Source organism: Leucoraja erinacea, chromosome 10, assembly GCF_028641065.1.
Source record: "Leucoraja erinacea ecotype New England chromosome 10, Leri_hhj_1, whole genome shotgun sequence".
In the NCBI taxonomy this organism is placed as follows: domain Eukaryota; kingdom Metazoa; phylum Chordata; class Chondrichthyes; order Rajiformes; family Rajidae; genus Leucoraja; species Leucoraja erinaceus.
This window is the reverse complement of record NC_073386.1, coordinates 25,964,441-25,981,930: the sequence shown is the minus strand read 5'-3', so window position 1 is coordinate 25,981,930 and position 17,490 is coordinate 25,964,441. Positions and strand designations below refer to the sequence as shown.

Below are 17,490 nucleotides of genomic sequence, written 5' to 3'. Positions count from 1 at the left end.
TGGTTTGAGGCTTAGTAAAAAGATAAGTAGAGGAAATCTTAATAAGGAGCAAACCAGCACCTTGGATATCTGTTCTTCACTTCACGATTGCTGTACCCATCAATGATTTCATTAAAACAAAATCCAGCTCTGTCTGGAAGTTTCACCAAATGTAGCAACACATTTTAAATATTGTAATACTAAAGAGACTACACAGCAAAATCATATTCCTCAAATTTAATGATGACATCAGACTTTGGCCATCAAATCTATGCAGACTCTCAAAGCAATTCCATTCCTGGTAATCTTTTCTTATCCATGTGCCTATCAATTCTTGCTGTATGATTCTGCTGCCATCTATCAGCACAAGGAACAATTTACAATAAACAATTAACCTGCCAACCATGCGTGAGGAGACCAGAAATCGTAGAGGAAGTCCACATAGTCAAAGAAAGATCAGGCAAACTCGACGCAGACTGCACCAGAGGTCAGAACTGAACCTACATCACGGAGTTGTTAGGCAGCAAGTCCACCTGCTGTACAATACTTTATTAGTTTAATTAAATGCTATTGCAAAAATCACTTAAATAAATTATACTTTTTTGCATCTTCTTACCCTTTCCAGCACATTAAGTAATTTAAAATTAAGAAAATTCAGAACACAGCAATTTAAATAAAAAGCAGGCTGCAGATAGTGACACGGCAATTCCAAAGCATGGCTGCTAATTTTGATGTCAATCAAAGCTGAAATTAAAGAATATTAAAGATTAAAGAATATTACTTAAAGATGTTATTAAAGAACTGAAATTGGACACCAATTTATTTCGAACAGACCAGTGCTCCCTACATTTTCACTTTCAAAAGTCCTGCTTGAGAAAGGTTGCTGTAGTTTATTTGTTCTGTTTTCATCTGCTCTTTAAAACACTATGAAAGCAATACAGTCAACACCCATGAGCTCAGAGATAGCCACACATCATCCAAATAAACGCCTATTTCTTTAAAATGCACTTTAAGACAGGCAGGTGCAACTACTAGACCTACATCACAACAGCCCAAAGATTTCTGCCTGAAATAAATCCCATGTGCTTGCCACTGAACCAGTTCTATTTGCATACATGTTCACAGGATATTCATTCATTTTTAAGATGAAGATTTTTCTTACCCTTCCCAGGACATCCACAGGTAGTTTAGAGTTGAGAAGCACAGGTTTCACTTTATCACCAGACAGAAAACCATTCACAGGATTAAGGCTGTCAAAAATTATATCATACTTCGACTTTTCTTCAGGCTGTAATTTATGTACCAATATAGATGTGCTATCAATTATATATCAAAAATTCTAAATTGCCTTAAAATGTTAATTTAAACTTTGATAATGATAACTGAATGGTTTAGTTATAATCAAAAACTATGTAATGAAAATAATTTAATTCACAAGCTTTAACATTTTGTTATTTGCTCACACAAAAAAGCATTGAATTTTACAGACAGAAAACACTAAAGGTTGGAAAATATTCACATTTTCTAGTTACCAGAAACGTTTTTAACCATTGGAGGACCTCCTGAATAACATTATTATTATAGCAAATCAATCATACCTATTATTTTACTGTTTGATTGATATCAGGCTCTGATATGGAGCGCACACACACAGCTCTAGATAGGTGTGTGAATAGTAGTATAGGATGGGTCCTGCCAAGATTTCTGGAGTCCAATACATTTATAAATTACCAGAAGCGCCAGGAAATTCCCAGGTACAAAGTCTCATTTAAGTGCGATTTATTGTGACATGCAACTTTTCATTCTAAAGTTATTCTTTATGCCAAATTCCACTTTCAATGTTCAATGAATAGTTTATAAATCTCATACAAAATAGAACAGGTTAAAATTCTGTACCTTCACAGCCCAGGGAACATCAACAGGTGCTGATCCACTATTCGGTAACGGACTGCTTCTATCATTCTAAAAAGATTGTACATAAGATGACAGAGGTAAACTGAAGAATGTCCATGTAAATATTATATCAAAACCTTACATGGTTTGAGAGAAAAGAGACAAGATAAAAACAGGCAGTTTCCCCAGACATCCTCATACATCCCCATTGCAGATTTTTTTGCACCCTTTCATAATATTGCAACCAGAATTGCAGTTGAACTCCAAATGTTATCTAACCATGGTTTGATAAGAATGCAGTACAACTTTTAGTTTACAATTTTCTAACCAGAAAAAAACCTTGTGCTTTATTTCCTTTTCTTTAGAAAATGACTTTATGAACTCACCTTATTAATTTGCATGATGTATTTGTTCCAAAATTGCTTTATACTTCTATGCCATTTAGCTTTTATTCTTCTGAAGAAATATGTTTTTGGTGCGTAAATGTTACAATAAAACAAAATAATTACCAATACTATTCTGTAATTTTTGCCATGTTTACTTAGAATCTGTTGCGACCTAATCAGTATTACTCAATCCCGATCCCTACAATTTGGCATCACCCACACTCTAGAAATATGATTCCCCAAGTCCAAAACCCTAATATAAATTATGGTCAGCACCAACAGCAAAAGCACTTATGCTCATGGAAGTGCACTTGCTATGTTTTCTCACACTGCATAACAGTCCCCCTTCTGAGTCCCCTAGCTATCCATCTTACAACATCTTTGCCGATTCCAGAATTTCAGAACTAATGCATTGGTCAATTTTAGGTCCGTTTTTAGCAATCTGGATAAATTATTTCTACTGCATTACCTTCACCTACTCTCTCTGTTATCCCTTCAAAAAATGCAATAACATCAGTCAAGCAAGACTTTCCCTTCTAAAATCTGAGCTGATCATTCGTTTTTTTTTGTGGTTTGTGGTTATTTATTTTCTCCTTTAGTTGGTAACTCACATTTCCTACTGCGATTGGAGGCTACTAGAGGTCAATGCTTTTGAAGCTGCTGCATTTGTTTTTATGCTGCCTATACTTTAATAACCCATTCTCAACTGAACTTTCATTATTTTGCAGGTGCTGCGGTTTCAGTTCCACCTCAAAAAATATCCGCTCAGTACTTCTTGGGACATAGTTGAAAAGAGAAAGAAGAACAATTTACATCTTCCAGGCCTTAAAGTTTCACACAGTTTCTGTATTTTCTCATTGATTAATTGTAATTATACATCAACATTTCCCAAATTAAATGGTATCTGGTCAACAAGGACCAGTACAAGGACCACTACTGAAAAATGATAGATTACGTGTAACATTGTGCCAATTAACATTAATTGCAGTGCACTTCAACACTAAAATTCAACATACTTTATTGAATCACCAAAGACATCCATAAAGCCTCCTAGGATGATGAAACATTTTGTGATTTAACATGGTTGTTTGTTTTATTGTTTGTAATTACTTCCACACTTAAGCTCCAACATGCTAACCTTATGTAAGATTAAGAAATGAGACATAAAAGAAGAAATAGAAAGAAAGCATTACATGGGAGACAATGGCAAGAAAGGAGTGTTGGAATTACAAAAATAGGTTGCATGACACAAGAACAGAGGGTTGGAGAGATATCACGAGGACAACCATCTTCACTGTAAAGCACTGAGATGAATGGGAAAGAGAGAATGAGGGGACAGAGAAGGAAGGAAGAGAAACATTTAAAAACACCATGTCATCTGCTCTGTGTTTAGATGCAAAATTAAGATTTTTAAAAAAAGGTATCACCAAGCATTCATAGCTTTTTTTGTTTGTTTTTTTTTGTTTCTTTTATTAGGAGTTAATACAGTACAAAACAGTACAGTGGAACCTAATTTTAGGTGCCAACTATGTCATACCGTAATCCATTCTATGTACAACCTCTAATTTTATGTTTTGAGAAGGAAGTAAGCAAGACAAGAAAACAATAGAAAGGGGAAAAAGAGGAAAAATAGATGGTAGAGAATAGAAAAACATGAAGTGTGTACATAAAAAAGAAAAAGTGGGAAGTAGAAATAGGAGAGAAGGCCCCTTAAAAGAGAAATTTTCAAATCTTTATTCGGAGATGTAGATCTATCCACGGCATGAACTGAAATCAGCAATCTTTACAGTACCACTGCATCACATGATTCCAAAAAGTCGATGAAAGGAGACCAACGCCTTAAGAATTGGTCATATTTATCTATTAGCCGGAGTCTCATTTCTTCAACGCGTGCTATGTCCATCATATTCCTGAACCACATTTTAACAGTTGGTGTGGTTGTATTTTTCCAAAATTTAAGTATCAATTTCTTTCCAATTATTAACCCATAATTAAAAAAAACGTTTTGGTCTTTATTTAAATTGATATCTTCTACTATTATTCCAAATATAATCCATTCCGTTTTAGGTTCTATTGTGGACTTGAAAAGCTTTGTAAATATATCAAATATATCGCTCCAAAATGTATTCAACTTTGTACATCCTACAAATGAATGTGTTATATTAGCATTTGACGTCAGTGGTGGGCAAATTAATGGAAAGGATACTTAGAGATATATATAAGCATCTGGATAAACAGGGTCTGATTAGGAACAGTCAACATGGATTTGTGCCTGGAAGTTCGTGTTTGACTAATCTTCTTGAATTTTTTGAGGTTACTCGGGAAATTGATGAGGGTAAAGCAGTGGATGTTGTATACATGGACTTCAGTAAGGCCTTTGACAAGGTTCCTCACGGAAGGTTGATTAAGAAGGTTCAATGGTTGGGGATTAATGGAGGAGTAGCAAGATGGATTCAACAGTGGCTGAATGGGAGATGCCAGAGAGTAATGGTGGATGGTTGTTTGTCAGGTTGGAGGCCAGTGACTAGTGGGGTGCCACAGGGATCTGTGTTGGGTCCACTGTTGTTTGTCATGTACATCAATGATCTGGATGATGGTGTGGTAAATTGGATTAGTAAGTACGCAGATGATACTAAGATAGGTGGGGTTGTGGATAATGAAGTAGATTTTCAAAGTCTACAGAGAGATTTATGCCAGTTGGAAGAGTGGGCTGAAAGATGGCAGATGGAGTTTAATGCTGACAAGTGTGAGGTGCTACATCTTGGCAGGACAAATCAAAATAGGACGTACATGGTAAATGGTAGGAAATTGAAGAATGCAGGTGAACAGAGGGATCTGGGAATAACTGTGCACAGTTCCCTGAAAGTGGAATCTCATGTAGATAGGGTGGTAAAGAAAGCTTTCGGTGTGCTGGCCTTTATAAATCAGAGCATTGAGTATAGAAGTTGGGATTTAATGTTAAAATTGTACAAGGCATTGGTGAGGCCAATTTTGGAGTATGGTGTACAATTTTGGTCGCCTAATTATAGGAAGGATGTCAACAAAATAGAGAGAGTACAGAGGAGATTTACTAGAATGTTGCCTGGGTTTCAGCAACTAAGTTACAAAGAAAGGTTGAACAAGTTAGGGCTTTATTCTTTGGAGCGCAGAAGGTTAAGTGGGGACTTGATAAGAGGTCTTTAAAATGATGCGAGGGATAGACAGAGTTGACGTGGAAAAGCTTTTCCCACTGAGAGTAGGGAAGATTCAAACAAGGGGACATGACTTGAGAATTAAGGGACTGAAGTTTAGGGGTAACATGAGGGGGAACTTCTTTACTCAGAGAGTGGTAGCTGTGTGGAATGAGCTTCCAGTGAAGGTGGTGGAGGCAGGTTCGTTTTTATCATTTAAAAATAAATTGGATAGTTATATGGACGGGAAAGGTATGGAGGGTTATGGTCTGAACGCAGGTGTATGGGACTAGGGGAGAATACGTGTTCGGCACGGACTAGAAGCGTCGAGATGGCCTGTTTCCGTGCTGTAATTGTTATATGGTTATATGGTTATTAGCGTTTTGAAACAAACATTTATCGCATCTGGGAGAGACGTTTGGATAAAATTTATTCAACATCGCTTTTGAATAATAGTCTATGTAATAATTTGAATTGAATTAAATTATGTCTTGCATTAATAGAACAATTATGTGTGTTCATCATAGAAACATTGAAATTAGGTGCAGGAGTAGGCCATTCGGCCCTTCGAGCCTGCACCGCCATTCAATATGATCATGGCTGATCATCCAACTCAGTATCCCGTACCTGCCTTCTCTCCATACCCTCTGATCCCATTAGCCACAAGGGCCACATCTAACCCTCTTAAATATAGCCAATGAACTGGCCTCGACTACCCTCTGTGGCAGAGAGTTCCAGAGATTCACCACTCTGTGTGAAAAAAGTTTTTCTCATCTAGGTTTTAAAGGATTTCCCCCTTATCCTTAAGCTGTGACCCCTTGTCCTGGACTTCCCCAACATCGGGAACAATCTTCCTGCATCTAGCCTGTCCAACCCCTTAAGAATTTTGTAAGTTTCTATAAGATCCCCTCTCAATCTCCTAAATTCTAAAGAGTATAAACCAAGTCTATCCAGTCTTTCTTCTTAAGACAGTCCTGACATCCCAGGAATCAGTCTGGTGAACCTTCTCTGCACTCCCTCTATGGCAATAATGTCCTTCCTCAGATTTGGAGACCAAAACTGTACGCAATACTCCAGGTGTGGTCTCACCAAGACCCTATACAACTGCAGTAGAACCTCCCTGCTCCTATACTCAAATTCTTTTGCTATGAAAGTTAACATACCATTCGCTTTCTTCGCTGCCTGCTGCACCTGCATGCCTAGTTTCAATGATTGGTGTACCATGACACCCAGGTCTCGATGCATCTCCCCCCCCCTTTTCCTAATCGGCCACCATTTAGATAATAGTCTGCTTTCCTGTTTTTGCCACCAAAATGGATAACCTCACATGTATCCACATTATACTGCATCTGCCAAACATTTGCCTACTCACCCAGCCTATCCAAGTCACCTTGCAGTCTCCTAGCATCCTCCTCACAGCTAACACTGCCCCCCAGCTTAGTGTCATCCACAAACTTGGAGATATTGCCTTCAATTCCCTCATCCAGATCATTAATATATATTGTAAATAGCTGGGGTCCCAGTACTGAGCCTTGCGGTACCCCACTAGTCACTGCCCGCCATTGTGAAAAGGACCCGTTTACTCCTACTCTTTGCTTCCTGTTTGCCAGCCAGTTCTCTATCCACATCAATACTGAACCCCCAATGCCATGTGCTTTAAGTTTGTATACTAATCTCTTATGTGGGACCTTGTCGAAAGCCTTCTGGAAGTCTAGATACACCACATCCACTAGTTCTCCCCTATCCACGCTACTAGTTACATCCTCGAAAAATTCTATAAGATTCGTCAGACATGATTTACCTTTCGTCAATCCATGCTGACTTTGACCAATGATCTCACCACTTTCCAAATGTGCTGCTATCCCATCTTTAATAACTGATTCTAGCAGTTTCCCCACTACCGATGTTAGACTAACTGGTCTGTAATTCCCCGTTTTCTCTCTCCCTCCCTCCCTTCTTAAAAAGTGGGGTTACGTTTGCTACCCGCCAATCCTCAGGAACTCCTCCAGAATCTAAAGAGTTTTGAAAGATTATTACTAATGCATCCACTATTTCTGGAGCTATTTCCTTAAGTAATCAGATAATTTTCCCATCTGTCCTTCGAGATCTTTATCATTAGCTCATGTTCCCAATCTTCTCTTAGTGCTTCTGTTGAGGGTAATTCTCTATTTAATATATTATTATAAAAGTATGATATTAGTTTTTGTGAATCAGCCTTACTATTCATTGCTTCTTCTAAAGGGTCTAAAAATAGTTTGAAATCTATGTATATATTTCTTCATAAAGTCACATATCTGTATATATTTAAAATATTGATTATCCTTCAGTTTAAATTTTAATTTTAAATGTTGAAATGATAACAGTTTGCCCAATTCATACATATCCCCTACTTTCCTAATCCCCAGTCTATCCCATTGTTGATACATTTTGTCGATGAGAGATGGTTTGAATGCGGGGTTGTTCAATAGTGGGGTTGGTACTGATAGATTATTTAATTTCAAGGATACTTTTATTTGTTTCCAAATTCTTATTGTATTGTGAATAATTGGGTTCTTCTTATATATTATACTATTCAATTTTATCGGTGAGAGCAAGATCGTTCCTATATCGTGCGGATAGCACTCCTCTTTCTCCATTCTTATCCACTCCAACTGCTGAGTGGAACTATCCAACCAGTACATTATGTTCTTAATATGCACTGCCCAGTAGTAATACATAAAGTAGCAATGTTACAAAATTTTGAGATTAAAAAAATCAAATCTGCAATTTATCCCATCAGATAAAGCATAACAATAAGTTTAATTTGACACCTAATTCACTTTCATATCTCAAGTAATAAAAAAAGTTATGGCCATTTTCATACTCGGAAATTAGCATCTTGTTCCCTATTGATTTTCTATGGACATAACAAAAAAGCTGTGATCGTGGACAGTCAAAAGCCCATAACCTTCTTAAAAATTAAGAGAACTGAATGAAATTTTCAGTTATCATAGATTGAAGCATTCTGAAACAAATATAAAATAATCTTAATTGGATGACCTGAAATTAAAGCATATAATTAGTTAGTTACCCAATTGTAGCTAATTTCAAACTTCAATTACTAGTCTAAACATCTATCCATTTCTTAATAAATGATTAACATTTTTAAATAGCCTAAGTGTCCAAATAATATTCACAAATAATTCACAATAAAACATGATTTTTAAATCTCATTTACATCAATTTATAGGCCAAATGGAAGGAATTTAGTGTTCATTTGCTGTAAATTAAAGTCAATTTAAATCGGCTTTCTAGTGGGTTCCTGTGAACACGCTGGTTTAGAACGTTCACATTGCGCTGGATTTGTGCCCTCAAATACCCAGAAAAATACTACGGGATATAAAGAGCCCAAAATGAACTACTCGCTATAGAAAACTTTATATACAGGGTTATATACAAGCCCCATTTAATGTAAAAATAAGGTACATACCTTTAATTGTTTGCTTTATAAAACCCTGGGGCTGCGAGAGGTTGCGGAGTGAGAGAGTGATTTTTAAACTACTATAAATATTATACAAGGCCATAAAAACTAATAATACCTTTTGCGACGGGGTCTTTCAGCGATTTTCCGTTAATGATTTACTAGGCTGAACATTTTCGATTGGAACAGCCTAGTAAAAATCGTGTTTTAAACCCGCCCCCTCTAAACAGCGCCAAAATCACACACAAGGGGTGGGGCAGATGCTCAGCCACGATTCAGGTACGTTTTGTAACATACCTACATAAAGTTAGGTAATGATAAACCCCCAACTTCTTTAGGTTTACACAAATGCTTTCGTTGAATTCTGTGTGCTCTGTAATCCCATATAAAATTAGTGATAGTAGAATCTAGTTTTTTGAAAAAGTATTTTGGAATATATATTGGGATCGCTTGAAACAAATATATTAATTGTGGTAAGAAAGTCATTTTTATAGCGTTAATTCTACCTATCAATGAGAGCGGGAGCATTTTCCAAAATTTAATCATATCATTCAGTTTATTTAATAGTGGCATAAAATTGGCACTAAATAATGATTTGTGTCTTCTCGTAATTTGAATACCCAGATACTTGAATTTTTCTGTTGCAATTTTGAAGGGGAATTTTAGTAAGTGTCTCGAATCCTGTGGTTTTAAAGGCATAATTTCACTTTTATTCCAATTTATTCTATATCCTGAAAAAGAGCCGAATTCCTCAATTAATGTTAATAATGTGGGTATACTTGTTTGTGTATTAGTAATATATAAGAGGATATCATCAGCGTATAATGAAATTTTATTCTTTGAGTCCTTAGTGTTATATCCGTGAATATTCGGGTGATTTCTAATCCTTTTGGCCAGCGGTTCTATCATAAGGGCAAATAGCAATGGTGATAAGGCACAACCTGATTCATAGCTTTAATTGAAAAAGTGTGACTTCCAGACTTAATTCATGAACAAGAACCAAGACAATATTCTACTCCAATTTCAAATGACTGAAAATAAGAAATTAATTCACTTACAATTTTAGGTGCTGGGGCTGCAAGATTTAAACTATTCAAAGAGACTTCAAGTCCATTTTGTGCACACCCTACAAGCTTTAAGGCAACAAAAAATTCCTAAAGGAAATAAAACAACAAAATCAATTTATCACATCATCACACCAGTTGCAGTCACCAGAACATCCTATTTCCACTTCTAGAAAATTGCCCAGTTCAAAACGTGCCTTGGCTCATCTGACACTGAAATTCTTAGCCACATCTTTTTACTTCGAAAAGTGACAGTCAAATTAGCTTTCCAAATTACAATAATCTTGCGGTCGCTTATAATTCTCCTTCCTGACTCCTGACTGGCACCAAGTCCAGTTCATACATTAACCCATCCCTGCTTTCCTACGCCAGTTTCCTCTTAATCAAATGTTTCGCCCTTCAATTCTCATTGTGTTTTGGACAATAGACAATAGACGCACGAGTAAGACACTTCGAGCCAGCACCGCAATTCAATGTGATCATGGCTGATCATCCCCAATCAGTACTCCGTTCCTGCCTTATCCCCATATCCGCAGACTCCGCTATCTTTAAGAGCCCTATCTAGCTCTCTTGAAACTATCCAGAGAACCGACCTCCACCGCCCTCTGAGGCAGAGAATTCCACAGACTCACAACTCTGTGTGAAAAAGTGTTTCCTCATCTCTGTTCTAAGATATTAAGATCTCCGCTCTAAAAATATTTTCCAAATTCATCTTTGATCTTGCCCTTCCTGATTTGTGTAATCCCTTTGTGCTCCTCCAGCATACAAGTATTTCTCCAATTATGTTCTCGAGCATGCCCAATTTAATATCTTCAACCAATGAGGATCAGGCCATCAGCTGGCATGCCCCATGCTTAATTCTCTCTCAAAATCTTTCCACCTCTCCATCTTTCTTTCCCCATTTAAAACATTATTCGGAAGCTATATTTTTGAACAAGATTTTGATCTAATGTTACGCATTCGGTTTTTTTTCTGTAATTCTTTAGCTACATTAAAAGCACAACATGAAAATTTACTGTTAATGCTGTAAACATAAATAAATCCAGGCTTCACAACCTATTCCAAATTTAATGTTTAAATACCTGTTTATTTAAAAAGCCCTTTGCATCTGCATCAGCTAAATCCCATATCTGAAAAAGAAATGCATTAAACACATTGAAATCATTGTGCAACATAATAAAATATCATTGCTGTCTGATTTGTGTTAACATGCACTTTTGCAGCATTCCATAGCACTCGAAAATCTAGGGTGAAGTTCAGAAAAATAAGGCTAAATCCATTCATTGAATCACTGAGGAATATTAGCAGACGTTTCCCAAATCTAGATGTACTAGAGCCATATTATTTTTGTCTTTGCTTTAAAGAAGTCCGAGAATCATCCATTTTGGTTGTATTAGTCAACAACCCCAGATGTGATTTGTTAGAGGATTGTTAAAAGAATCACAATTTAAATACAAAGGATTTGATAGATTGCCTTTCTTTGTAGTAGACAACATAAATATTGCCTTGGTCATAAAGGCAATATTTATGTTGTCTACTACAAAGAAAGGCAATTACTAAAATCATACAACATGGAAACAGGCATTTGAGCCCAACTTACCAATGCCAACAAAGATGCTACATTTAAGATAGTCCCATTTGCCTGCACCTGGAACATAGCCCTCTAAATTTTGCAGCACATTATCCCACCTTCCCAATTTAAATAAATTAATTTATGTTTGGCTTGGCCTTAATCTTTCCTGTCGATGTTCCTCATCAAATGTCTTTTAAATGTTATCAGTCCTGTCTCAACTACTTAATCTGGCAGCTTGTTCCATTTACTCTTTACCTTCTGTGTGAAAATGTTGCCTCTACAGTTCCTATTACATTGATCCCCTCTTCTTCTTAAATCTATATCCTCGAATTCTCAATTCTACCCTTGGATAAGGCTCTGCGCATTCACCTTATCTATTCCCCTTATGATTTTATACACCTCTACAAGTTCACTACAAGATGAGTTTTCTCCTGGTGCACTGGTTTCCTCCCCCATTCCAAAGACATGTCAGTCTGTAGGTTAATTGGCTTACATAAATTGCTCCTAGTGTGTAGGGTGTGGATGAAAAAGTGGTCACAAGGAAAACGCGCAAACTCCATACAGACAGCACCCGAGGTCATAATCAAACCCAGGTCTCGGTAAAACACCAACTCTACCGCTGTGCCACTCTAAAAAGCAGCTATTGAAATTCAAAGACAAATGTAAAGTAACACTTTTTGATTAAAAATTAAATAAAACTAATGAACCAGACTTGATAGTAAACATGTCATGAGATACAAATGACAATGGGATGCTAGATGATTTGACGCACTCAGGTATCCTAAGAGGCAATTAGCCTTGTAAAACACCTATTCAACCTGACTTTGGTTTACATCACTAAAAGCAAAATGCAGATGCTAGAAATTAAACAGAGCATGCATACAAAAAGAACACTCTTTTATTTTACGAGGACCATGTAACTTGTATATTAACAAGTAATTAATCAAGGTCTCCTACTTAAACAGCAAGAAGCCTTTAGATTTACATTATCGCAATGCCACTACGCATCTGTGGCTCACAAAAAGGAATACATTAAACCACAGAGTAGCATGCCAATGGTCATGAAACCAGCAGTCACAATAACTAAAAAATGTCATAGATTTTCATAGCTGTTCTATCCGTTCTTAAATTTTAAAAAGCTTCTTCATCAAACTTTATTTCCCTCACTATGTCTGATTTAACTCAAAATCAGCTTATTTATTTACTGTCATTTAGTTTTTACCAAGTCATATTAGTTAAATGAGATAGTTGTTGATCCCAGCATATTGTTATCAGTTCACCCATGCAGCAATTTAGGATGCAGATAATTTCAGCTGATCTTTTCATCTGAATAATTTCACAAATTAATAAATAGCAAAAATAACAAGATGAGTATTTCACTAACCCAAAGCAATAACTGCAAAGATCAGAGTTACATTAGATAGTGGTGGAAGAGTAGTAAGGTTTTTAAGCTGCAGTTCACAACATACAAATCAAAACCAAAACATTTCAACCAAAGATGACTCCGTTATAACAAGATGAGAGGCAAATCAAAAAGCGTAAAAAAGCAGTGACAAAACAGGGACAAAGGAAAGATTAGGAGGAAACAAGATTATTTTTTTTTAAATAGGGTTAATGTTACAGTTAATTAACTATTTAGCATAATTAATAATTTATTCACTACATTATTGTACGACCTACAATGAGACTAATGCATCAATTATTTATTTAGGACCAGAATAAGGTTCAGAAAGCATACATCCAACAAGAGAAAGCAGTACCTTTCCAAGTACGAGATCTGACAGGCCAGACCTTTTCAGAAATGAGGCAGCTTCTGCTGCTCCAACTCTCCCACTGTTTGTTGAATCGATCTGCAGAAATAAGGAACAAGATATTGCAAAAAAATATTGAAATTAGTTTTAGGCAAGGCTCTGATCAAAGCGCATAAATGCTTATAACAGAATGTCCTATGTTGGCCATTTAATGGATGATATTCCAATGTACGAAGAAGATTGAGATTCTTTTATCTTGAGGGTTAGGGATTTGGCTAGGGACCTCATCCCCCAGCACTATCTGCCCCTCCTCTTCACCTTCCCTCTTCTTTCCCCCCCTCCCCCACTACCTCCCTCTCCTTTCCCCTACACTCAGTCACTCCCTCCATAACATCTCTCCCTCCCTGCTCCCCTGCTCCCCCACTCCTCGTCTCCCCCCATCTCACCCCTCCACAATGAAAATTGTGATTTTATTTTTAATGAAAGCTCACTCTATCAAACCCCCCCACTCACAATTTTTTATGTAAATGAGATTCGAGATCCCATTGTGACATCATTGTGATGCGATGAAGGGCAGGGCAAGTGAAACAGTGTTGAAAAGTGGCTTTTGTAAAGTTTACAATGTGAATAACCTGTAAAATATAACATCAATCCGAAAGAAACTTGCCACAGCACACCCCAGGCAATGGTGAGCAAGGTGGGCCAAAAATTGTATCGCTTTCGTGTACTGTTTTTGGCGTAGTTTCAACACACACACACACACGATCAGAGTTTTAGTATTATACTAGACCAAGTGCAGACCCGTTGGGTCTGCTCCCCCAATGGTGTGATCCCCCAACCCAATATTCCACCATGCACCCGTCTCCTCCAATGGAACTTAAGCCGTTCTCAAAAGTAAGATTCCAACACTGCCCTGCCTCCCTCAGCAGTGGATTTAAAAGAAAATCCAATGGCACCTCCCCTGTCTGCTGCAACAATGAAAAGTTCAGAGTGTTCCTGTCTTGCAACTTTGTTTCGAAGTGTGTTGGAAGCTGACATGTAAATGGAGAAGGCAGTTTATTTTTGAAATATTTTTGATTAAAACGTGTACTCAACACGACGAAATGTAATGAGGAGCGGATACTTAGAAAGAAAAGCAAAATCTCTACCGAAATGGAAAAGATCTCGGAGATTGAGCGTCTGGATTGGGCGTGGCAATGAATCAAAGGAAGAAATGCAGCCGGCAGCCGTACATGCAAATGGATCCGTTCCGATTGGACATCTGCGAGCATCGGCCATTCCGATTGGACATCTGCGAGTATCGGGCACGAATCGAAAGGCACGAAGGGCGCCGGTCGGCAGTCGGTCGGATGGGGCCAGAGTTTTAAATATATACTAGACCAAGTGCAGACCCGTTGGGTCTGCTCCACCAATGGTGTGATCCCCCAACCCAATATTCCACCATGCACCCGTCTCCTCCAATGGAACTGAAGCCGTTCTCAAAAGTAAGATTCCAGCACTGCCCTGCCTCCCTCAGCAGTGGATTAAAAAAAAAATCCAATGGCACCTCCCCTGCCTGCTGTAGCAGTGAAAAGTTCAGAGTGTTCCTGTCTTGCAACTTTGTTTCGAAGTGTGTTGGAAGCTGACATGTAAATGGAGAAGCCAGTTTCTTTTTGAAATACTTGGGGGTAGGGAGAAGGATTTGATTAAAAACGTGCACTTCAACACGACGAAATAAAATGAGGAGCGGATACTTAGAAAGAAAAGCGAAATCTCTACCGAAATGGAAAATATCTCGGAGATTGAGCGTCTGGATTGGGCGTGGCAATGAATCAAAGGAAGAAATGCAGCCGGCAGCCGTACATGCAAATGAATCCATTCCGATTGGACATCTGCGAGCATCGGCCATTCCGATTGGACATCTGCGAGTATCGGGCACGAATCGAAAGGCAGGAAGGGCGCCGGACGGCAGATAGATAGATAGATAGATAGATAGATAGATAGATTCTTGTCGCTAACCAAATCTATAGTCCAAATTCAAAATAAATTTGACTTGGGATCCACTGACAAGCTAATCCTGTCCGAAAACAATGTATACATATACATGCCTTTTCCAATGCAGTCATTGGCAATATCGGACTGGAAACCTTAATTAAACAATTTTTGGTCTCCCTTGGTCAATTTATTCTTAAACCATCAAAGCACATCGTAATGTGCTTCTAAAAATTCTACATCCACTAGCTGACCAGGAACTTCTTGTTTTATACCACTCAGTAGCCCAATCAGGTGGGAGAGTTAATAAATAAACCAGAAAACTGTACATTAATGTTGACACACAAAAACGTAGTGCATATTGCTTGCACTATTCCATTTCCTTCAGAATTAAACTGAAAGAAAAATTTAAATGTGTCAATCCAAAATAAATCTCTGCATAATTATTCTTTCATTTATGATTGATCATTTTTCTCTCCATAGCAATGACAGTAAAGAACAAATGATCTAGTTAAAATTAATATTAAGAGGCTTGCGTGGAATAACATAAGTTCCAGGAGATAAATTGATGTTTTTGCAATAGCTGGATGCACAGATAAAATTTAATAAGCTGCCCTATGTTTGAACTGTTATCATTACAAAGGAAAATACATAACACAACTTAATTTTAAAAATCGGTAAAATATTTTTGCAGGAGAATTGATGTGGTCATTGATTATTCATGTTAAATTATTTTATTATTATTATTAAAGCTTTATTTCAGACACAGGTCCATATACACATCAAACAGTACAATGAATTACAAAGATACATTAAGAAATTGCATATTAGCCTAAAATATATATAAGCTATTGCACCAATGCCATCTTAGCCTAAGGGTGTCAAGGGTTACAGGGAGAAGGCAGGAGAGGGTAAGAGGGAAAAATAGATTAGCCACGATCGAATGGCAAAGCACACTCGATGGGACAAATGGCCTAATTCTGCTCCCATGTCTTAATTCTTGTTAACCTGGGTGGTTTCTGCATACTTCTAATAGTTTATAATGTTCACCAAATTGTCAATGAACTGTTAAACACTTAACTGTTAAGAGTCAACCACATTAGTGGATGTGGAATCGCATATCGGCCAAACCATGTAAAGATGGCAGATGTTCCTGAAATCCATTAGTGAACCTGCCTTCATTCTGCCAGTCTATTCATCAGCATCAACTCTTCTTTACTGCAAGTACCAATACACTTTGACTTCTTTAATAAACAAAAATCTACCGATCACATTCTGAAATACACAGTGTATAAGATTTGTACCGAGCTTCTTAATCCAGGTTTTGAAAAGCAATATAATTCTGCTTTAGTTAACTTCACTGGATCGAATGACCTCAATAAACATTTAGCAAGTTGTATCAGGTAGAAAGCGGTAATAAAAGGTTTGCATGCATTTTCCCGTCCCTTAGCACAAGATTCAGCAGTCAAGGAAGGTTTGGCCTGCAAATTTATTCTCTCTTCTAGTTATAAAGACCCAAATCGGTTTCTGTTTATGCACCTTATTTTACGGGATAACGAATCCTCATATCTATTGTTATTAAATTAATGGCATTCATAATGTCTGCTGCCCAGTTATAGGATATCATGTATCCACCACCCATCTGATTCTGCCTCAACTACAAAGCATTCCATGTTCCAACAACCACCAGTTATAAAAACTTCCCTACATATACTCCTCAATCCTCTCCAACTTGTTGATGCACTCCCAATCTTCCCATCAAAACACTTTCACCATTCCTCACATTTCTTCCGTTTTAAAATTCACAAAGTCTCCTCTGAGCCTCTCTTGCAACAATAAAGTGCTCCCACCCCTTCAAGATTCTCTTCATTATAATTTCCAAACACTGACCTAATCTACTGTGCAAGTGCCAGGCAGTCACAGCACTTCAATTCACCAGTATTTTTAGACCAAGTAAAGAGTAAAAACTAGCCATATTATCCATTCGTCTATTGCCCATTGATCTCTGCTTGCAGTTGTATGAGTGCAAATTTGTCACAAAGACATAACTGGATCCCACTCTCATTGTCTTGCAATCTAACTCAAGGTTGATGCAGTCAGATAGAAAAGTGTATTAAAAAGTTCAAATAACAATAAAAATGTACCAACAGGCAAAATTGTGCTCTCAAAAGAGAAAATAAAGATAGGAAGAAAAACAAACATAAAATGTACAGGGCATTGTAGATTTCAGATCCAGTCTCCTT

The 17,490-nt window shown here is 37.3% G+C and overlaps 1 protein-coding gene across 4 annotated transcripts in view; it reads right to left on the bottom strand.

The window, feature by feature from the left end:
• The window catches only part of eps15 (epidermal growth factor receptor pathway substrate 15), a 130,651-nt gene that overhangs the window by 90,285 nt on the left and 22,876 nt on the right, over positions 1-17,490 (bottom strand). For all 4 annotated transcript variants that reach the window (XM_055641782.1, XM_055641781.1, XM_055641778.1 and 1 more), the window contains exons 3-7: positions 13,286-13,375; positions 11,035-11,082; positions 9,947-10,042; positions 1,876-1,941; positions 1,142-1,267 (exon numbers count right to left, since the gene is read on the bottom strand). In XM_055641782.1, the coding sequence (XP_055497757.1) occupies positions 1,142-1,267; positions 1,876-1,941; positions 9,947-10,042; positions 11,035-11,082; positions 13,286-13,375 (426 nt within the window). The remainder of the gene's footprint in view (positions 1-1,141; positions 1,268-1,875; positions 1,942-9,946; positions 10,043-11,034; positions 11,083-13,285; positions 13,376-17,490) is intronic.